Source organism: Rhodnius prolixus, unplaced genomic scaffold, assembly GCF_049639745.1.
Source record: "Rhodnius prolixus isolate KJV_2025 unplaced genomic scaffold, Rpr scaffold_7, whole genome shotgun sequence".
Lineage (NCBI taxonomy): Eukaryota > Metazoa > Arthropoda > Insecta > Hemiptera > Reduviidae > Rhodnius > Rhodnius prolixus.
This window is the reverse complement of record NW_027411582.1, coordinates 25554921-25578807: the sequence shown is the minus strand read 5'-3', so window position 1 is coordinate 25578807 and position 23887 is coordinate 25554921. Positions and strand designations below refer to the sequence as shown.

General features: G+C 34.8%; 1 protein-coding gene across 2 annotated transcripts in view; it reads right to left on the bottom strand.

The window, feature by feature from the left end:
- The window catches only part of LOC141447249 (prolactin-releasing peptide receptor-like), a 383052-nt gene that overhangs the window by 95684 nt on the left and 263481 nt on the right, over positions 1-23887 (bottom strand). For both annotated transcript variants that reach the window (XM_074114571.1, XM_074114573.1), the window contains exon 4: positions 10169-10549. In XM_074114571.1, coding sequence (XP_073970672.1) covers positions 10169-10549 — 381 coding nt within the window. The remainder of the gene's footprint in view (positions 1-10168; positions 10550-23887) is intronic.

Sequence of the window (23887 nt, the reverse complement as noted above, 5' to 3'; positions counted from 1 at the left end):
TTTGGGTCATGGTTTTGCTGTGAAATGGGGCCCTTATAACTCCGACATTAAACAACAGATTATTCGTATGAAATTTTGTGCTCATACACACTCGGTTTTACTGAGTAGTATGCTATAGTTTTCTTGAGTACTGATCCATTAGTTGAGAAGATATTGAGAGTTGAAATTTTTTTGGGTCATGGTTTTGCTGTGAAATTGGGCACTTTTAATTCCCACACTAAACAAGAGATTATATGTATGATATTTTGTGCTCTTACACACCCTGTTTTGCTGAATAGTATGCTATAGTTTTCTTGAGTACAGATCCATTAGTTGAGAAGATATTGAGAGTTGAAATTTTTTTGGGTCATGGTTTTGCTGTGAAATTGGGCACTTTTAATTGCCACAGTAAACAAGAGATTATTTGTATGATATTTTGTGCTCTTACATACCCTGTTTTGCTGAATAGTATGCTATAGTTTTCTTGAGTACAGATCCATTACGTAAGGAGATATTGAGAGTTGAAATTTTTTTGGGTCATGATTCTGTTGTAAAAAGGGGCCCTTATAACTCAACAGTTAACAACAGATCATTTGTATGAAATTTTGTGCTCTTATACACTCTGTTTTACTGAGTAGTATACTCTAGTTTTCTTGAGTATAGATCCATTAGTTGAGAAGATATTGAGAGTTGAAATTTTTTTGGGTCATGGTTTTGCTGTGAAATTGGGCACTTTTAATTCCCACACTAAACAAGAGATTATATGTATGATATTTTGTGCTCTTACACACCCCGTTTTGCTGAATAGTATGCTATAGTTTTCTTGAGTACAGATCCATTAGTTAAGAAGATATTGGGAGTTGAAATTTTTTTGGGTCATGGTTTTGCTGTAAAAAGGGGCCCTCATATCTCCCACAGTTAACAACAGATGATTCGTATGAAATTTTGTGCTCTTATACACTCTGTTTTACTGAGTAGTATACTCTAGTTTTCTTTAGTACAGATCCATTAGTTAAGAAGATATAGAGAGTTGAAATTTTTTTGGGTCATGGTTTTGCTGTAAAATGGGGCCCTTATAACTCCCACAGTAAACAACAGATTATTCGTATGAAATTTTGTGCTCTTACACACTCTGTTTTACTGTGTAGTATGCTATAGTTTACTTGAGTACAAATTCATTAGTTGAGAAGATATTGAGAGTTGAAATTTTTTTGGGTCATGGTTTTGCTATGAAATTGGGCCCTTTTTATTCCCACAGTAAACAAGAGATTATTTGTATGATCTTTTGTGCTCTTACACACTCTGTTTTACTGAGTAGTATGCTATAGTTCTCTTGAGTACAGATCCATTAGTTGAGAAGATTTTGAAAGTTGAAATTTTTTTGGCTCATGGTTTTGCTGTGAAATGGGGCCCTTATAACTCCGAAAGTAAACAACAGATTATTCGTATGAAATTTTGTGCTTATACACACTCGGTTTTACTATGTAGTATGCTATAGTTTTCTTGAGTACTTATCCATTAGTTGAGAAGATATTGAGAGTTGAAATTTAATTGGGTCATGGTTTTGCAGTAAAATTGGGCCCTTATTGTCCCCACAGAAACAAGAGATTACTTGTATGAAATTTTGTGCTCTTATACACTCTGTTTTACTGAGTAGTATGCTATAGTTTTCTTGAGTACAGCTCCATTAGTTGAGAAGATATTGAGAGATGAAACTTTTTTGGGTCATGGTTTTGCTGTGAAATGGGGCCCTTATAACTCCCACAGTAAACAACAGATTATTCGTAGGAAATTTTGTGCTCTTACGCACTCTGTTTTACTGAGTAGTATGCAATAGTTTTCTTGAGTACAGATCCATTAGTTGAGAAGATATTGAGAGTTGAAATTTTTTTAGGTTATGCTTTTTCTGTAAAATGGGGCCCTTATAACTCCCACAGTAAACAACAGATGATTCGTATGAAATTACGTGCTCTTACACACTCTGTTTTACTGAGTAGTATGCTATAGTTTTCTTGAGTACAGATCCATTAGTTGAGAAGATATTGAGAGATGAAATTTTTTTGGGTCATGGTTTTGCTGTGAAATGGGGCCCTTATAACTCCCACAGTAAACAACAGATTATTCGTATGAAATTTTTTGCTCTTACACACTCTGCTTTACTGAGTAGTATGCTATAGTTTTCTTGAGTACAGATCCATTAGTTGAGAAGATATTGAGAGTTGAAATTTTTTTTGGGTCATGGTTTTGCTGTAAAATTGGCCCCTTATTATTCCCACACTAAACAAGAGATTATTTGTATGATCTTTTGTGCTCTTACACACTCTGTTTTACTGAGTAGTATGCTATAGTTCTCTTGAGTACAGATCCATTAGTTGAGAAGATTTTGAAAGTTGAAATTTTTTTGGGTCATGGTTTTGCTGTGAAATTGGGCACTTTTAATTCCCACAGTAAACAAGAGATTATTTGTATGATATTTTGTGCTCTTACACACCCTGTTTTGCTGAATAGTATGCTATAGTTTTCTTGAGTACAGATCCATTAGTTGAGAAGATATTGAGAGTTGAAATTTTTTTGGGTCATTGCAAGAAGGATAAGCGAACTGTTTCTTGAGCCAAAGTAACCAATACTAGTTTGAACGATTTGTTTAATGAAGTTTCTCGATAATTGAATGACGCACACGCCCTAGAATGTTTGAATGAAATTAAAACTCTTCGGTAGGATAGTTTTTGTGATGGTGCGGTGTTCTGCCTCGTCAAATCGATGATAGGTGTGTGTAGAATGGTGCTGATGGGTATGGCTTACAGCTTCGTTGAACTCGATGATTACCCAGTCAGATTTGGAGGTGTTTGGATCTAGCACATTTAAGGTGCGCCAAAACCCCAATTTCCCTACTGTTTACATATTAGGTAAGTATATTATACATTAATAAATCCTAACCTCTAAAACTGTTGAAAATTATGCGTTGTGTTATGTTTATCATGATGGACAATCTATAATCTAATCTAACGCTACAAACTTCTCGCACGATCTCTTTAAACAGCTCAAAATTCAACATAAATAAGAAACAACAGACTCATACTAACTATAATTGCAAACTATTTTGGTCAAACGGCATCAAAATTTGGGGATTTCATCAACGTTCCAAGTCTGCGCATCCAGCCATTAAAACCACAAAATACTTCAGGAAAATTCTGTACGCTCCGTTCTATGTATCTAACCTCACCGTCCATAATGATCTCAAAAAATCCCTTTCGTCAAAGATCTTGCTAAAACTCATCTTCTCAAATTCATCATTCCTCTACAGCTGCTCATCCTAACCCCTCTAATCGAACAACTATCTTCTTCCACTTACCAGGTGATCCCCTAAAAAAATTGAAGAAAAGATGGCCACGCGATCTACTCTCATCATAAGAGCAGACTAATATACGATATGTCCACGATAATGGAGTAACACCACTTGGCTGCCTTCTCCACTCAAACAACCCTGATTACATTGTGTTACAATGTACCACGAATAAGTAAATAAACCCGGAGTTCTAAAAACGATAGACTTTGCCTGTATAGCTTAGCACAAGAAAACTGTTGACCAGTGATGGCGAACCTATGACCCCGCGGGTCAGACACTGACACCCGCGCAAGCTTTTTCACTGACCCAAACTGCTAGGCAATCATTTGTTTGTTTACGCGGGTTGATATAGATTTTCTAATTGTGTGGATAATTTATATTCTATCTGTATTTTTTCCAATCACGCAATTGACACAATAGCAATTTAAATGCTATCTATAACCTTTAGTTTGACCATTACAGTTCTAAAACGCAAATGACGTTAAATGCTTTTGTAGTATTTGAAATAAAGCAAAAGTGTTTTTCAAAATATCAAATAAAATGTATAATTTTACTCAAAAATCGACAACCCCAAGCAAATAACCGTATTTAGATTTTTCTTCAGATAAAACACACTTTTGTAAGGTTTTGTTCAGTTAAGGTTTGTAAAAGGAGACTTCCATAGCACTTGTTTCGTCCCGTTTTACTCCCAGCTAAGCCAACTGAATTTTAAAGATGTTTAGTTTTTTGAAAATATTCAGTTTACAAATTTTTAAACTTAACTCTTGTGCAAATGGGCATTAGTGACCCAAGAGCTAGTACTAAAAAAATGAACAAAATTTGACCTACGACTCCAAAAAGGTTCGCCATCCCTGCTGTAGACTATAGAAAGGGATTAATTATTAACTTACAATTTCTAATTGCTGTTTAATTTAACTTGAGTTTAATTACAAACAATAGCCACTTGTGTGTAGGGAATGGATTAGCTATGAGGTTAGCATACTGGACTCCCACGCGGAGGTCCCGGGTTCGAATCCAGCAGCTGACCCTTAGATTTTCTCTTCCTAGGAGCTTCTTACAGCTCACTGTCCGGTGATGGACAGTGTTGTCTGTAACGAGAGAACATTGTCCGGAGGCCGGTAGTTCACTGGAAAAAGCTCTGGGCGCTAATAACCTCAGCTGTTGATGCGCCCCAAAAAAAAAAAAACAGCCACTTGTGAGGCTTCAGTACTTGTGATTAGGGGGCTTTTATTTGAAATTGTCTGAGCTGCTGATTAAATTCAAGATCTATGAGATTAAAGTTAATTGTTCTGTTCATTAATGCTTATTGCTGATTATTTTTAAGCTGAGCGCCGAAATGCCTTGAATCAATAAAAGAAAATGGATTGCAAACCAACGTACTTAATTTTTTTTTTAAACAGAAAATTTTATTCTTTATTTATTAATAAATTCATGTAGAAGTTTAATTCAGGCATGCGCCTTGCACAGAATATACCCCCTTATCTCTCCAATTCCCCGTTGCTAGCTCTAATGAGGCATCAACGTGAGTCTTTATAATTTTTCTGGCTTGTTTAGGACTTGAAAAAAATATATATATTTCTAAGATAAAAGCTGGGGCGCGCCTCCATTGTTACGTTGTTTCTCAGTCCCTACAATTTTAATAATCTTTTACTACCCAGCAGCCTTTTTTGCAGCATGTCCATTGGTCTTTAAAGATCTTTTATAAAGTCGGAGTGGATTCAGTTTTATTAAGTTCACTTTCACTAAGAAAAATCACAGCCTTTCTTACACTGGTTGTAAAAGAATACTATTTGGACCTAAATGAACTTTTACCGCATTGAATGAAGCAATGTAGAACGAAATATTTGTTGTTTTTTTTTGACAATTAGATTGGCACCACTGAATTGGCTAACAGAATTGACAGTTTACATTTCACGAAATCTGAAAACAGTTAAAATTAAATAATTTAAGGTTGACTAAATTTTAAATGATTTGCTAGAGCAGAAAAGTACCTCTAGTTGGTTAACCAAATAAACTTACAAACTCAGAATGGTTTCTACCATTTCCATTGTTGGCAGAGAGCAGAGACATTGTTTGTTTTCATTTAATAGCCGACGTAAATTGTGGCGCTGTATAAAATTTTCAGATTTTTTGGTCGCAGTTTTTCTTCTATTTTCCTTTTTCTTTTTTCTGTTTTGATGAATAATTTAAATCAATTTCCTTCTGTCCCACTCTTTTTGTACTAAACTGTATAATAAATGAGAATTTTTATTCGTGGTTGAATTGGACAATATTATTTCTCCTTAACCCAAATATATATACTTTTATTTTCCTGTTGATTTAAGGCGCCTCCGGACAGTGTTCTCTCGTTAGAGCTCCTAGGAAGAAAAAAAAAAAAAACTGTGACTGTGTCATGGACACGGCCGTGTGTTGTACGTGAATACGTTTACGTAACGGGTTATATTTTTTGTATAAAATATTTTTATTTATGTATTTAGGATGAAATCAAGAAAACAAATCGACTATCGAACACAATCTATACCTATACAGTCCGTTGTCGATGTATAAGCGATTTCATCATCCACTTCCATAATTTCAACCACCCCAGCTGCCAGATGTACTGGACACCGTCGTTGATCCGTTCGGCCACATTCATTCTTTTACGTTCCCGGCAGCACAGCTTGACTCGGTCATATGGTGTTTTATTAATTACATTCGATTGTTCTTGAGAAGCCCTTTCCAACCATATACGAACTCTGTATTTGGTTTTGGCTTTTCGACGCGTACAGGCCGACATTATATATTTTTTTATAATATTTTTTGATTCTAACACCTGATTATATTCACTGTCACTATTTTACACTAATGTTTTATATACAATCGATAGATTAGTTGACGATTAAAACTTAAACGAACATCGTAGCTTCTCCGAGTCAAAAGTTATACTAATTGCAAATCTCGATACGCAGCAAAATGATCTCAAAATGGCGGCGCTTCCCCCTCCACCGCGCGCGATGCTTCACAGTGCTCGCTTATCGTAATTAATTCTTTGATCCTTTGGCTATCCAATGGTCTAATTTAATTTTGGATGTAGACGATAGATTCGAAACTATAATGCCAAACTGTATCCCCCGATTTTGTTATCATTAGGTTTTTTTTGGATTGCCTCCATATGATAGCAAATTTAAAGACGTATTCACGTCAAAAAAAAAACCTAAGGGACCAGCAGCTGGATTCGAACCCAGTTTCTCCGTTCCCTATTCGTTTGGTTATTTATTTATTTTTATTCAATTATTTGAATTTTTTTCTTCAACTAAATTAAACAGGTCAATAAAGAGATGTTTGCCAATCAACCTAAATTACCGTTACCAACCCCTGCTAACCACCTAAATGCTTTATTCAATTAATAAAAGAGTAAAGTCAAACAGGAGCCAAGCATTAATCATTTTTTGTGTCGCTTAGCAAATATTAGCCAGTTTGGTTAGTACCGTTCGACGACTCTAGCAAATATTTACATCGATTGCAAAGAAAAAGAAAAAAAAGTGCATTGCTAATTTTTTTCAATGAATTACTCTTATCACTCACTTTATCATAAGAAAATTATTGTATGCAATTCGTGAAACTAATAAATTCTTTTATGAAGTCTAAAGTTTTTGAAATTACTAAATTTAGGCTTTTTTTATGGATTTAAATCCATTTTTCTCTACCCAAAGCCAATCTTGGATAAATTGTTATCTAGGCTTTTTTTTTATCAATTTTTCGCGCAATTTTTCCCCAAAAAAATGAATCATTAAACTTTATTTTTACCAATTATATTATTCATGAAAATCGGTTCACGCGTTTAGGCGGTACGTTATTTACAGAAAAAGGGTTAACACAAAAACAATAACAAGAATAACAATAAATTTTTTTGAAAATGCCGTTTTTGCTTATTTTTGGCATACTTTTTTTCAGAAATCTATTAGATCTTGGTTGTAGCAAAAAAAAAAATTTACAATTATAAAGGAGGATTTTCCCTATATTTTAAAGAAAATTTGGGAATTTTATCTTTAGTAGTAAAAGAGAAAAAAAAATTGTCAAAGTTGGACTCTTTTTTCTGGTGCAGTTTTTGACGATCAACCCTTATTACAACTGTCCTACCGAATAATAATGTTTTTTACCTTCAGAAGTAGTAAGTAAGTAAAGTAATCGCCTATTTTTTCAGGCGGGGCTTAACGTCCAACTACCAATTAGGTGTCGTGGACGGAGGCGAATAGCAAACGTACTTTACTGTAAATTTCTTTTATTAACCATTAAATAAAATCCAAGGCCTAAAGACCGGGAATCGAACCCAGTACCACAATACATATTAGCTTTGCAGGTCTCGCCTCTAACCGCTCGGCTACCGTGGCGCCTAGAGAAGTAGTAAAATATTTGTTAAATTTAAGAAATGGTATTTTACTTGATATTCAGATTAAATTTTTTTAAAGATTCTATAGTAACTGTGAAAGTATGCATTATTCAGTAGTGGATTATCTGAAATCTGTAAAGATTAAAAACTTTCATCGCTCTAAAGAAGATTTAGACATAAAAGTTTGTTAGCTACTACTGATTTATTAATATAGTTTAATGGTGCTAAAATAATTTTTTTTACTTCAAAGCAAAATTTAAAATTCAATCTATGAATTTGGGCCAAAAATATGGCTTCCTGCAAAATACCTTGTAAAATTTAGCAAGGTATTTCCAACAATGCTCTAGACCAGCGGTTCCCAACCTGGGGTACGCGAAAGATTGTTTAGGGGTATGCAAAAAAAAGTTATTATGGCGTAAGATGTAAAAATTGCGAAAAAATGTAGCTTTAGTTTTGACTAATATTACACATGGCCCGCATATAATTTACTTCTCCTTTATTAACGCTTTGCTGTTTCAATTTACGACCCCCGCAATAGTTATTGGTTTGAAATGTTCACCTATTCATAAATGATTTTTTAAATAGGAACATATCATACGTATATGTTCTTTACAAGACACATTATATTCAGATTGTTTTGCTGTTAATTTAAAGTTACAAAACGTAAAATCAAGAATACGAGTATTTATTTTTTTTATTTATATATATTATATACAGGGTGAACCAGTAAGTATTGTCAATACGCTTACTGCGTGTAGTACATCTAAAGTGGAGTTCAATGACGTATTGGCCAACTTCATATTTTCCTCTGTTCTTGAGTGACGTCACTTTAAGGTTTTTTTCTAAAATCATTACTTTTTTCCAATAAAAATGTTATTACTCAGAAAGTTTTAGTCCGAATTCGATTCTGATGACATGGTTAGAAAGACAGATAAATTTCCTAAAAATTGACGCCATTTTGAAGCATACATTATTCTCCAAACAGCCTCAATCTTTCTTCGAATGCTGGAAAAATAAAAGTAATCGAAATTTTTAGGAAAACTCATTAGGCTCTTATGTGATCATTTTCAGACCTAGGTGCTGGCACTTTTTGTAAAAGTTTTTTTCTATGTGCAATAAGTAACCTTAGACTACCTAATTTTAAGACAATCTATTTTAAAAATTGACTACAGCTCCAACCACAAGAGTTTTAATGAATTAAATAACACAATACAATATCACTGCTATATGTTCGTGAACACGTTTTCTTGCAAAACAAACGCAATTTCTCATACGAAGATAAAAGGAATCTTGGAAAATGATATACCGTTTGAAAGCCTATTAGACAAGGAAACTTTTTGTAAAAAGTGCCAGCACCTAGGTCTGAAAATGATCACATAAGAGCCTAATGAGTTTTCTTAAAAATTTCGATTACTTTTATTTTTCCAGCATCCGAAGAAAGATTGAGGCTGTTTGGAGAATAATTTATGCTTCAAAATGGCGTCAATTTTTAGGAAATTTATCTGTCTTTCTAACCATGTCATCAGAATTGAATTCGGACTAAAACTTTCTGAGTAATAACATTTTTATTGGAAAAAAGTAATGATTTTAGAAAAAAAACCTTAAAGCGACGTCACTCAAAGAACAGAGGAAAATATGAAGTTGGCCAATACGTCATTGAACTCCACTTTAGATGTACTACACTCAGTAAGCGTATTGACAATACTTACTGGTTCACCCTGTATATGTTAGGGGTACACACTGAGGAAACAATCAGGTAAAGGGGTACACTAATGAAAAAAGATTGGGAACCGCTGATCTAGACTAAATTTTTGATTGTCCAAAAAAATTGAATCTCCTACAACGACGAGACCCACAAATGACGTGACACTTCATTCATGAAAAACTCAGCTCAATAAATGGAAATTTAAATTTTTTGTTTTATTATAATTCAAAAATACAAAAAGTATAGATAAAGTACATGTATGTACATGCATAAAAATATTAAAATAAAACGTTAACACATTTAAGTAATTATACATTAATACGCTTAAAAATTACAGAAGCCAAAGAATGTTTAACATTCAACTGTTTAATACGTAAATTATTAATTTATTGCTTATTCTGTTTTATAAAATATAACTTTAAAAAGCGAAGAAAGTCAATAGATTTACTACTTAGTCGTGTCCGAGTACTTTAGCTTACATTTTAATATTTTAGCAAATTAATATACAAGTGTAATGTATACACTTAAAACGGATCTTTCTCTCTTTTTTTTTTTTACAGAAAACCCGGTTTTCGAATTCCAAAATTGTCTTTAAAAAACCGATTTTTAGAACCCGAAAAAACCCTATTTTGTACATTCAAAGCGAGTATCCTTATCAATTGTACCTTTGAATTTTTAAGAATTCCTCTATTCCTGAACTGCGAAGATTATTAATATCTAAGATAAGTAAATAATATTTGTAAATAATGGGTAAATAGTATATACTTACTTGTTTAAATTCTTTTCTGAAGTTATCGTTCAGCCAAGCGTATAAGAATGGATTATAGCATGTAGACGACATGGCTACAGCATGCGATAGAAAGAAGAATAGATTATAATAAGTCCATGACGATGTATGCATATACAGGTCATTTATTACATTTATCAAATTTATTGGTAACCACGAAACACCGAATATGGTAACCATAGCAATTAACATTCTATTAGTTCTCTTCTTTCTCTCTCTGTCCACTTCTTCTTTGCGGCTAGTCTTGGCGCCCGGCTTACTTCTAGCACGGTCATTTAGTTTTACCGACACTCGCACGTAACAAAATGTTACCACTATGAACGGTAGCACAAATTGAATTGTTGAAGTCATACCACCGAACACCTGAAACAGAAAATGAAACAAATTAATAAAAAAAATCAATTTAAATTTATTAAAATTGTAAAATACAAGAGGGCCATTCAATAATTAATTAATCAGGCAAATCGCTGTCGACCAAAAATGATTTAATAGAACATAGTAAAATATATTTGATTAAATACTGAAAACAATTACTTTTACTCTACACTTTAGAGGAACGGGTGTTGGTCTAGTGGTCAAGAGAATGGCTTTGTGTGTGAGAGATCGCCGGTTCGAATCCCGCATATGACTACTTTTTATTTGTTAGAAAAAACTATGTTGCTATCCAAATTTCCTCAATCAAACTGGTAAATGCACTTCTAATTTACTAAAAATATGATCATATTGATTTTATATTCGCAATAGGTATATTCTTAATATCATAAATGGTTTATCGTAATAATCAGCAAATAGGTACTGTAATGTGATGAAACAATATAACATGAAGACAATGGCATAAGAATCGGGGCGAGTGTTGGTCTAGTGGTCAACTGTGTGGCTCTGTGTGAGGAAGGTTACAAGTTCGAATCCCGCGTCTGACTACTTTTTATTTGTTAGAAAAAAATTGTTTATAGTAAAGTATGTGAGCTTCCGCCCTTCCGTCCACGATACCTAATCGGTAGTTAATCCCGGCCTGTAAAAAACTCTGTACTTTACAAAAAAAAAAGTCTCAAAAGAAAAACTATGTTTAGTACATTTTCTTCATAGTTTTTCTCCATCGTGCTTTGTGTTTTCCCATAATATCTGAGGGCTTTTACTGTGCAATATCTTAACTTTGAGAAGGTTATACTAATAAAGCAGCATACCAGCATACCTCTTTGTTTTTAGGTTAATTATTAATTATGATGGGGATTTCTTTTTACTAGTCACAACAAAATGAAGATCTTCCTTTTCATCGTAACTGGTACAAAATTATAATCAAAATTACCTCAATTTAATTATTTTTTGGGGGAGAAAAACATAATTAGGAAAGAAAAATAATAATGAATTATACTAGAAACATAAAATAGTAAGTTTACTGGAAAAAATCAGATGATACCACTCTCACACCTTTTTTCAAATTCGATTTAATTCAATTTAAGTTTTGGAAACTACACTAAACACACATAACAAACTAACCCCTCTATATGGCTTAACTTAAACCCATCTGGACTTGCTAATCAGAGCTGTGTGGCTTACCTAAATCTTCTAATAGCTCCTTCATCCAATCCTTCCAATCAAAAGTCCTCCGCCGTCTTGTTAATGCTCCCTATTATATCTTTAACCACACGCTTTCACGAAGATTTAAAAATATTCCCTTTATCACAGAAACAAAACCCTTATTCTGCCATCCCAATCCAACCGTTGGAATTCCTCCTTCTATAATCCATATCCTGATAATCGCACCACCACGTCTAAAACAACATTGGCCGCGTGAACTCCTATCCTAGGAACAATTCCAATTACTGAAATACGCTAGTGTGTCTGCACTGGCAACTAGATAAATACCAGGAGTAAGCTGCCATTACAAAAAAAAAAAAAAAACTAGGAGCTTCTTGCAGCTTACTGCCCGGTGATGGACAGTGTATAGAGAGAAATCACTCTCTCAGAACGCAGGCAGTGTACTGAAAAAAAGCTCCTGGCATCTGTCTGCTTCTTAAATAACCAAAAATACAAAAAATCTAAAAATTTAAACTCTGTAATTTAAAAACCAGTACTATCGCACCCTCGTAGATTTGGTACTTCAAAATGATTGAATTCTATTTACTGATAGATTTTAATTTTAAATCAAGTGATTTACTTAGGGAGAAAGAAACTCGTTTGCATTTTTGATTTAAAATGTCATTAACAGGCATTTGTTGATAACCTTTCTATGCAGTAACCGTTCAAACGCTAGAATATTAAATTTTACCTCTAAATATTAAAAATTTAACTGTATTCACTTGGTACATTAATTTTATTTTTAATAAATTGTATTTGAAACATAAAAAACAAGTGCGATTTTTATATCTTTTGCTTTAGGAAATCAGAATTTTAAAAGAAACTGTAAAAGGCACTGAAATTTGCAATTATCGTTAAACATAATTGCATAAACTCACTTTGCTACGGTGAAACCTTAAATAAAAAATATATTTTTTTTAAAAAAAAAAGCAGGCGGTTTTAAGTCTATCAATTTGGGTGTCATGGATGGAGTCGACTAGCAAACGTATAAAATAAAGATCATAAAATTGCAATTAAATAAAATCTAAGGCCTACACTGGGGAATCGAACCCAGAACCTCAATATATATTAGTTTAACACAGGCCTCCGCTTCTAACCGCTCGGCTATTGTGGCGCCTCACTGTAGTTAAAAAAAACAACAAAAAGTGCCTTAAATTTTCATGCAAAACAAAACGCTCATCAAAGTCAAGTATGCACTGGCGGGAACTAATCATAGCTAAAAATTAAAACGAAACCAAAAACTGTACTTAAACGAAACAATAACTAGATTAAAAATTGAATAGTTAAAAAGTAGACCACGCCCTAGTTGTCTATTCTTAACTTTAACCTAAAATTTAGAATGAAAGAATAGCAATAAAGCTGAAATACAAGTAAAGGATGGCAATTATCACAGAATCATACCACACAATTAGTTTATTAAGATTGTGATTATTTAAAGAGGATAGAATTTCAAGGTGCAAAGCTGGAGCTGAAAGGTTGTATTTGAATTGTTTAATATAAAGTACAAGCCACAATATTGTGCCAATTTAGGCCTAATACGCAAGAAAACATAGCACAGTTTGTCTCATTTTACAATCGTACAGAGTGAGATATTTCAACAAAGCAACTCTGTCAGAAGCAGAACTATTTGAGAATTTGTACGGTAAGAAAGGCTGGAAGTGCTCTTTGTAAATATATCTAAAGGACCTTCTCCTTCATCACAGATCCTTGTAAGGCAGGAGTTCATTTAATTTAGCAGTTTCCTGACAATAATATTATTGTTAATTCAAAAAAAAAAGGATATTTCTGGTTTTTAGTTTTCTTTATTTAATAGTTGAATGAACAGAACTCAACAGACGCTTCCGACAACTGAGAAAAGACTACTCGGCAACAGATCAAAACTCACTCTGGACAACAAAAGACTTATATATATAAGTAGTATATTAAAGCCAGTCTGAGCTTATGGCATCAAACTGTGGAGGTTCAACCAAACGCTCAAATCTCTCCAAAGGATCCAGTCCTTGCAATCTAAAATTCTTCGCTCTATAGTTTGAAGCTTCCTTTCTACGTCACCAATCAAACCATTCACACAGACTTTGAACATTCCTTTCGTGCAACACAAGTGGCTGAAACACGATACAGAAAATTCTATCTTAACATTCAATCTCATCACAATCCCACTTGTACAACATCTATCTTCAAGAACATTTCCAGGCAACACATCCTAGACGTCTTAAAAGACAGTTAGTGGCCTCGCGATCTCCTCTCTGATGAAGAGAAGAATGTAGAATGTTATTGGAGTGTTACCGCTTGGTAACTTCTCCACTCTTATCTGTGTGATATGTTGCTTATTGTTACCCTTGTTGCTTAAAACACAATGCGTTGATTGTAACTAAATAAATGGTTAACAAAAAATGTCCTGATAAAAAATAATTGAATGCTTGACGAATAAATATTTTAATTATTTTATTTCTCAATTTAAGAAGCACTGCCGGCTTACGGGCAGCAGTATTCCTCACTGGAAGCTGTAAGAAGCTCCGAGACCAAGAAATAAGGGCCAGAAGTTGGATATTAAAAACCGGAAATCCGGTGCGCTAATCCTAATCGCTAGAGTTCTTTGGGATCAATAAGCTTCCCTGTTCTGTCCAATGACGTTATACTTTCTGCCCATCGACTTCAGTGGCCGTTTCAGAGCTAGGTACAAATGCCTAATTTCTGGTACAATTTTGCACCTTTAAACCAAAAATGGGCAATAAAATAAATCGCCCTGAAGCGTGTGGACAACGGAATAAGAAAATCCATTCCGTCAATGGTCCAATGGCCCCTTAAGAATTTTCTAGAAAACCAACTAAAACTTGCAAATTACAAGAACACAAAAACCTATTGTGCCTTGTTCTACCACCGTAAAATTCTAATAAAATAAAAGAGAATTTAAGTAGACATAAAATTTATAACTGGGCTAAAATACTTCTATATTCTTCCGGCCATTAAATAAGGTTATAAAAATAAAGGCAAACGTGTTTTGGTGCTAATTTTATAACCACCAGCTACATAGATAATGTCAACCTAAAATTTAATTAAATAATTAAATTGTTTTTCTAGGTTTAAAATATATATATTTTCTAATTTTTCACCACTTTTTTTAACATTTTGCTGTAATCACTATTTTTTTACTTATTTAAACAATTTTTTTAATATACAACAGCGTACTCAAACCGATCTGGACTTATGGACTCGAACTGTGGGGTTCAGCCAAACTTTCTAATTCACAAAAAATACAGTCCTTCCAATCAAAAATTCTCCGTCAGATTACGAATTCTCCATTTTATGTCTCTAACTCCACCCTCCATAACGATCTCAAAATCTCATACGTAACTGACGAATCCAAATCTAAATATAGAAAATTCTTTGACTCTCTTCCATTCTGTACCAATCCTCTTATTCAAAATCTTGCCTCCACAACGATTCCAGATCGTCCTCCACGACGATTGAAACGCTGTTGGCCTCGTGACCAGCTCCAGTAATGTAAGGAACTCCAGCGAGAGTGTTGCCGGAGGGCAGCTTCTCTACTCAAGCTGATCCAGCCATAAAGTCTACTTTCATCATATTCACTGATTGCATTTTATTCTATTGTAGATTGTGAATAACAAATAAATTACAAAAAAATTACAAAAAAAAAAATTTTGTTCATAAAATAGTATAAAACCATATTTTATAACTTAATTTAACAATTTGACGACGTAAAGTCCAATGATTAAGCGTCAATTCTTATAACGCTTAACAACCACTTTTATTATTATGTTTTCAGATGTTAGACGACTTAACTATTTAAAAACAAACACTCTTAGCCACTAGAATTTAGCAATTTTACTTTTAAGTGGTTGTATTGGAAGTTTTTTTTAAGGAAAACAAACAAATAAAAGAAAAAAGGACAAATAAAAGAAAATAATTTTTTAAAAAGCCTAAAAATTCACTCAGCTATTTTTCTGTTTCTCGAAGTCCCAGAACATTAATTCTTTTAAGCAATTTTGAACACACGGATGAAAAACCAATTTTCCCAAAATTTGGTTCCCTCTTAGCAATGTTTAAAATAATAATTAATAAAAGATTTTTCATATTTTCTTGTCAAGAGATTAAGGAAAAAGCAAAACCTTACGCTGAATACAGAAACAATATTTACGCAAAGAATGTCTAAAATTCCATTTTACGAGGGTCGTTTGAAAAGTCCGTGTAAAAATAAAAACTACTTAATTTTTTGGGGTAAACCTTTTTTATTTTTCAACATAGTCTCCTTTTAGGCTTATACACTTCGTCCAACGCTGCTCTAGTTTGTTGATCCCTTCCGAATAATAGGATTTGTCCAAGTCTGAAAAATAGCCATTCGTTTCTGCAATCACCTCCTCGTTTGAATAAAATCTTTTTCCCGCCAGCCATTTCTTCATATTGGGAAACAAATAGTAGTCCGAGGGAGCCAAGTCTGGAGAATAGGAGGGATGTGAAACGAGTTGGAACCATATTTCCATTAATTTTGCAACCACAACTGCTGAGGTGTGAGCTGGTGCGTTGTCGTGATGGAAAAGGACTTTTTTGTGGGCCAATCGTGGGCGTTTTTCTTACAGCTCGGTTTTCAAACGGTCCAATAACAATGAATAATATGCACCTGTAATAGTTTTACCCTTTTCCAGATAGTCGATGAGGATTATTCCTTGCGAATACCAAAAGACAGTCGCCATAATCTTTCCGGCCGAAGGAACGGTCTTCGCCTTTTTTGGCGCAGATTCCCCCTTGGTAACCCGTTGTTTAGATTGTTCTTTGGTCTCAGGAGTGTAGTGATGTATCCATGTTTCATCCACAGTGACGAAACGACGCTTAAAGTCCTGCGGATTCTTCTGGAACAGCTGCAAATCGTCCTTGCAACACTTCACACGATTTCGTTTTTGGTCAAGCGTGAGCAATCGCGGCACCCATCTTACGGATAGCTTTGTCATGTCCAAATGCTGATGCAAAATATTATGTACCCGTTCATTCGAGATTCTGGAGTAGTAACCTCAACAGGGCGTCCAGAACGTTCAGCGTCACTTGTGCCCATATGGCCACTCCGAAAATTTTGAAACCACTTATAAACTGTTCTAATCGAAGGTGCAGAGTCACCATAATGTTTATCAAGCTTCTCTTTAGTCTCCTGAGGCGTTTTGCCTTTCATAAAGTAGTGTTTAATCAACACACGAAATTCTTTTTCGTCCATTTTTTTGAAAATCACTCGACTTCCTCGATTTAAACGAATGCCAAACACAAAGAAATAGACCGATCTGGCTGAAACTTGGTGTGTGTTCTTCCAAGAGATGCTACTAACTAAACATAACCTCGATACGCGCCAGTGGTGCTATCTCTCTGACTTTGCACGGACTTTTCAAACGACCCTCGTACATAGCACACAATTTTTTTATCAAGTTTTACCACAAGTTAAGAAAATAAGTAGGCCAAGAATTAAATACAAAAGTATTTCACTTATCCCGAGTTTACACTAAGTTTCAGATAGTATATTAAAATTTATTAAATTTCTGTATTTTGATTACAAATTGTTATTTTTGAGGTTATTTATTATTATTATTAAACGATTTAAGGCGCTTCAGCATCTGAGGTAATTGGCACCCGGAGCTTTTTCAAGTGACTGCCGATCTCTCGATACAGATAAAACTGTCGCATCATCGGATAAGTGAACTGTAAAAGAAGCTACTAGCAAGAGAAAAATCTAGAAGGCCAGCAACTGGATTCGAACCCCAGGATCTCTGCATGGGAATACAATACGCTAACCTCAAGGCTATTCCTCTTCCCTAAGATATGCGGTTATTTAATAACCATTTTTACTGGTCTATTTTCGTTTTGCTTTTTTTTTTTTTTTGCCTTAAGTTTCAGTCTAACCGTTCATTTTCAGAGGCTACAATACAATGTACTAAATTATTTCTTTTAATACAGGAGAAAATGTAGTTTTAAGGACTTTTTACTCGATAATCTTTAAGTATATTCATAAAAATGTGCTTAGAAAGTCCAAATACTAGTTTCGAAAAATGGGTAAAAAATTAGAAACAAATCTGAATGGAACACATAAGGTTTCTCGTGCGTTTCTTAATGGCTGATTTGAATCAGAATGGCTGAAATTTAAGAATTCAAGTATGAATGAATTGTTGGGTACTTGCTGATTTGTGTACATCTCTGTCCTTGTACACAACTTTTTAAACTCTTTGTTAAGAATTATCTTTTAAGTATCGTCATATTGTTGTTAGCTATAAAATACTTAGAAAACTCCATCAGCTTTAGAAAGTCCTATTAAAGGAAATTTAGAAATCACATACCTAATGGCAAGATTGTAAACTGCCAGCAATGGTTCATACTTGCATGTAGGGAGGGACATGCGATCGTGAACGATTAAAGTCATAATTAGAGCTAAATAAGCAACTTAAAAAAAGGTTAAAGGTTTTTACAAATAAAAAGTAGCCATACGCGAGATTCGAACCGGGAATCTACTACTTTACAAATCTACGATACTTAACCACTACTCCAACACATAGTAATATGTTTTTGATGGTGTGGCTATTAAATAACAAGACTATTACTGTAAAACATTTTATTTTAAATTTATACATATTTAGTTATTATCACCTTCAATATACACCCCTCCCCTATCCCTACAACGCTCCATGCGAATTTACCATTGTTCGGAAACAGTGCTGGAAGTCTTTTTCAGTGAGCTGCTGCATGACGCGTGCCGCTTTTTCTTTCAGAGCTTCAACGGACTGAAATCGTGTTCATTTTAAAATTCAGATTTGACTTTGGGGAACCAGATAAAAAGTCACTTGGAGCCAGGTCAGGCGAATAAAGCGGATGAAGCCTAAAACTGGGATGTTCTACTTGGCTAGAAACATCCTTGACAGACAATGCAGTTGGAGCCGGCGCGTTGGTCTTGATGGAGAACCCCGTGACTTGTTCTTTCCACCAATCGGGTCGTTTTTTTTCCTTACTCTTTCACGGAGTTGAGCAAGCACATAACGGTAGTAATGTTGATTAATTATAATCGATATTTTCATCCGTATTGGACGTGGAAGGGCGACCCGGGGCGGTCATCATCACCCCGACCTCTTCTCGGCCATCTTGGAAACGCTTGAACCACTAAAAAACTCGTGCACGTGATAAACGTTCATCGCCATAAACTTCTTTCAAATAAAAGATAAGTTTCAGTAGCGGTTTTACCAAGTTTTAATGTGAAATTTCACGACAATTCGTTGCTCTACTACATGTGTAGTATCATGTTTTCGCGCAAAACGAAACTAACACCTCTTACCCAAACGACGGTTCCGGTCAGACAGATTTCTCTACAAACAGGTGAGACGGTGCAATCGAAAGAGAAGGCTTTACGCTGCACAGCTGTCGGTCGTTAGGATTTGGCGCATGCATAGTTCCTTCTGTAGCAGCATCAGTCTCGTTATTTAATAGCCACACCTCGTATTCGCCCTCTATTCTATTGTAAACATCGCCTATTTTTTACAGGCAGGGCTTAACGTCCAACTACCAATTTCCCAAGTTTTTGGTTTATTGTTAATTTACAGTTTTTTTTATTATTATTAAATTTATCCCAGAGCCATTTTATGTTTTTGACACTATTTTCTGTCTAGACAAAAGATTTAACGTCTAAAAATAAATCCCTAAGGTTTTTTTTACCACGAACCGATAACAAAAGCAATTCCCTGCGGGTCAAATAAAACCAAGAGGAAAGAAGTAACCTCAAACGTAAAGAAAATGGAAAACAGCATTTTCTCAAAACGTATCCTAAGGGGGCAACGCACAGGAATTTTCTTGTAGCAAAAATAAAAAATGAAATTAAGAAAAAATCTTTTATTTGGGTCAGGCTAAGTACTGTAGGTCTAGCTCCGGATTAGATTTATCTGAACCAATCTTGGCTGATGCAATTTGCCCAATTTCTGACTATAAAGTCGGAGATAAAAAAGCGAAAGCACAAAAAAGTAATGACGTTGTCCGTGCTTGCAGTTTATACTATCAAGTAACCTCTGGTTTTTTGTATTAATTAATTAACTTGTTGCGTCATTCTACCGTACTAAATAGATAAGTAATTACTGTTGCAGCATAACGGGAAGCCTTAGAATCTATTCTCATTGCCTCTAAACAAAATGCATTTTTTTTGTTTTCTGTCTCTTTCCCTGGTGAGCTAAGAGACCTTAGAACAGGTTACACTACCAACTGGATCGTATTTCAGAATTAAGGGGTACATGATCTTGCTCTGTTTATAATTAAAATTAAATAACGCCATAACTCTACGGAAACCAGAGCTTTTAACTTTTTTCAAACATTTTAAGTAGATTTAAATTTGCAGGTCCCGGATCTGCCAGTATGGTTCAGGTGTTGAGTAGACCATTCGAATTTTGCATCGCCAATCTGGCGCCGGCTGTGGTGAGTCCAATGAGAGACTGTGCGACACCTTGTAGAGGTGTGTCCCGTTTATTCTGAAACTAGGTTCCTCGTCTTCGGAGAGGTTAAATGTTTTCCTACCGGAGGCTGTGACATCTGGTAATCTTTACCAGAACTCTGGAGTTTTATTCCAGTGCACTGGACGATCATGTCCTGTTGCTACTTTATTAGTTTATTGTCCTGCTATCCGGAAACTCTTAAGACGGATCTTGAAGCCCCGGTATCTCTCATGAGATGATGGGTGGGCGGGGAACAATCGGCAATTTAGGATTGCCTGCGTTCCTTCCCCTTTTTGGTGGGAACCGCACTGTTAATACAATCAACAAGTCTTCTTTTAATACAAGGTTCCTCGTCTTCGGAGAGGTTAAATGTTTTCCTACCGGAGGCTGTGACATCTGGTAATCTTTACCAGAACTCTGGAGGTTTATTCCAGTGCACTGGACGATCATGCTCCCTAGTGTCCTGTTGCTACTTTATTGGTTTATTGTCCTGCTATCCGGAAACTCTTAAGACGGATCTTGAAGCCCCGGTATCTCTCATGAGATGATGGGTGGGCGGGGAACAATCGGCAATTTAGGATTGCCTGCGTTCCTTCCCCTTTTTGGTGGGAACCGCACTGTTAATACAATCAACAAGTCGATTTAATGAAATTCGGCAGCACATTAAAAAGAGTTTTTCGCTCTATTACAAATCTCTGTTACGGTGCGTTCGACGTGTATACTCATTGTGAAAAATATAAAATTGCCATTAATTATAAAAACTCGAAATTTTAACAAAATACAATAAGAATATTATTTGGAGGGATGTTTCCTTTATCTTACCAGCAGAACTGTCAAGTATTTTATACGGAGGAGGGTGCAGGGAGCCAGCCAAATGATAAGTGGTTGGTACATGTTTGGTCACCGCATTAGAGATTGGGGAATTACGCACACAAATAGAAGCTCTCAACCCTTGTACAATGCCCGTTTTTACCTTAGAGATTCAGACCTCAGTACGAGCATGATTTTCATTTTGCACAGAATTCAAACCTCTTTTCTTCCTTGTAAAAAAGCTCTTGCGTCCCTAGCTAACTAGAGCAATGCATAACGTGATGCGGTGCAAGATTTTGAATGAGCACAGAATGCTCTGTAATCTCAAGCCCCCCATAGATTGCAGAAAAAGTTGCTTGCAGTGACTATATTACGACGTTGTAAACTTTTAGTTGTTTTGTCCTGCGTTCGACACGTGTATACACGTCATTGTCTGATTTTAATTCCGCACACTGTGGCGGTTTTTTTTAAAAAACTAAATTCCACGCTTAACTGGTTAACTGTTAAACCATATTCTATTGTCGAAAGAGGTGCACAATTAGCTTCGTCAGTGGAGTGGTAAAACGCTAATTCTATGACGAAAATCCTTCCTTATCTAAATTTAAATTTGTTCCTTATCTAAATAACATCACCTGTTATTTGTTCTCCCTTTTATACGCTAAACAGATTTTAAGATAAGTAAGGTGACATCGAATAAAAATAAAATAAAAAAACTTAAAATAAGATCACAAATATGAAGAAGTTAGTAAATGAAATTAGATAGGATGGTGGCGCGATTGGTTTGCAAGAAATCCGATATCTGGCATTCTTTTCCAATCCAAGCCTAGGTATTTGTCAATGGCGTGTCTTTGTGTTAGCGTCGCAAGAATAGACATAGTAGTCTTTAAAACGACCTTATCCAATCCATCCAATTTATTTTCTAAAAGTAGTATAGTATATAGTTAGGAGTGTTGTCATAGCAATCGTGAAGGTAACACAATACCTTCCAAGCACAAAGATATACCTCCTTTAAGTGCGAATGAATTCGAAATGGGGAAGATATTTTGCAAAGAAGAAGTAGCAGAAGTAAAATGGAATTTTCTCTGTTACAACAAAAAGATAAAAATAAATTTTTGTATATTGGTAAATAATACACTGCACTTTGTGGCAGAAATTGATAGAAATAGCATCATGTATGGTTGGTATTATTTACGTAAATATGGTAAATAAATATATTAAGATTTTATTCAAACTTAGCGAGCATGTTCATTGTCTCCCTGACTGGTTTCAGACTTTAACAAAACGTCACGTTGAGAAGGGATGAAAGGTCTGCAACTGGTTTAGGGATACAATGTACATGCGCGGCACGACGGATAAAGTGGAAGATATTATTCAGTACTGCGCATCTAGAGCCGTACTTTAAATTGGTAAATAAATATTAATCTTAGATTAAGGAAAGTAGATATATTTTGTTAGAGAATTTGTGTAAGAGTATTCGTTATTTTTATTGACTTTCTTTAAGACCTTTGGCTGCATTTTAACCATCCAAAACTTTAGCTTAAAATGCACAAACTTGGTGTAAATGGCTTCTTAGGCTGGAAACATAGTGCAGCAAAGCGGCGAAAACAAAACACAAGTTAACATATGGGGCTGCGCATAGTGGGGGGAGCAAAGCGAAGATAGAGTAACGCTACCAAGAGAGAGAGTAGAGTAACGTGTTGTGACATGTTTGATTTCTTCGCCTCTCATCGCGCTCAATTTTTAAAGGTTAAAATGGGATATTGCTGCATTTATTGGTGTAGTTTTTTTTAAATAAACTTCTGTGGGACCAAAAGGATCCTCTACATCACAACCGATTTGTGTTGGATAAGAAATGGGACAGGATTAATGGGGTTAACATTGAAATTCGTCCTTTTCTTGATTAACATGCCTTCAACACTGGTTAGTATGTAATTAAATGTTGAAATGAAATTCGAAAATACGAATGAAACTGGCCAGGATGTTCCTGAAGTTGTTGGTACAAGTGATGGAATTCACCATGTTCATGTCTAGCCCTATACCTCTATACCATGTCTAGTCCTATACCTGTATACCATGTCTAGTCCTATACCTCTATACCATGTCTAGTCCTATACCTGTATACCATGTCTAGTCCTATACCTCTATACCGTGTCTAGTCCTATACCTCTATACCATGTCTAGTCCTATACCTCTATACCATGTGTAGTCCTATACCTGTATACCATGTCTAGTCCTATACCTCTATACCGTGTCTAGTCCTATACCTCTATACCATGTCTAGTCCTATACCTCTATACCATGTCTAGTCCTATACCTCTATACCGTGTCTACTCCTACACCTCTATACCATGTGTAGTCCTATACCTCTATACCATGTCTAGTCCTATTACCTTTCTCGTCGAAAGGAGAAACGCGTCTAAACTCGTCACCATGTACATGCGACTCTTTGCTCGCTGCTCGTCGCTCTCTCTGATTTGAAGCAACTATCATCGCCGCTTTGCTCGCCGCTCCACTATGTTTCCAGCCTAAGATATACATTTTTATTTTCTTTATTGTTTTTATAATTTTCTTACACAATAAAATAGTTTGGGTACAATATTAAAGTACCTTATTTTAATAATAAACAAAATTAAAAGTAAGAACAGTTCAAAAAAGCAAACCTCAAAATAAAAAATAGTTCAAAGAAAAATATTTAGAATTCAGAAATCCTCAAGAAACCAATATTTCCGTTGAGAACTTTAAATTGTAAATCTTACAATACCTAAAGTAGATTAGGAGAAATAAATAATTATGTAAATAAAAAAAATAATAAGAATCAAATCTTAGTGGAAAGATAAAAAACAAAAACAAAAAG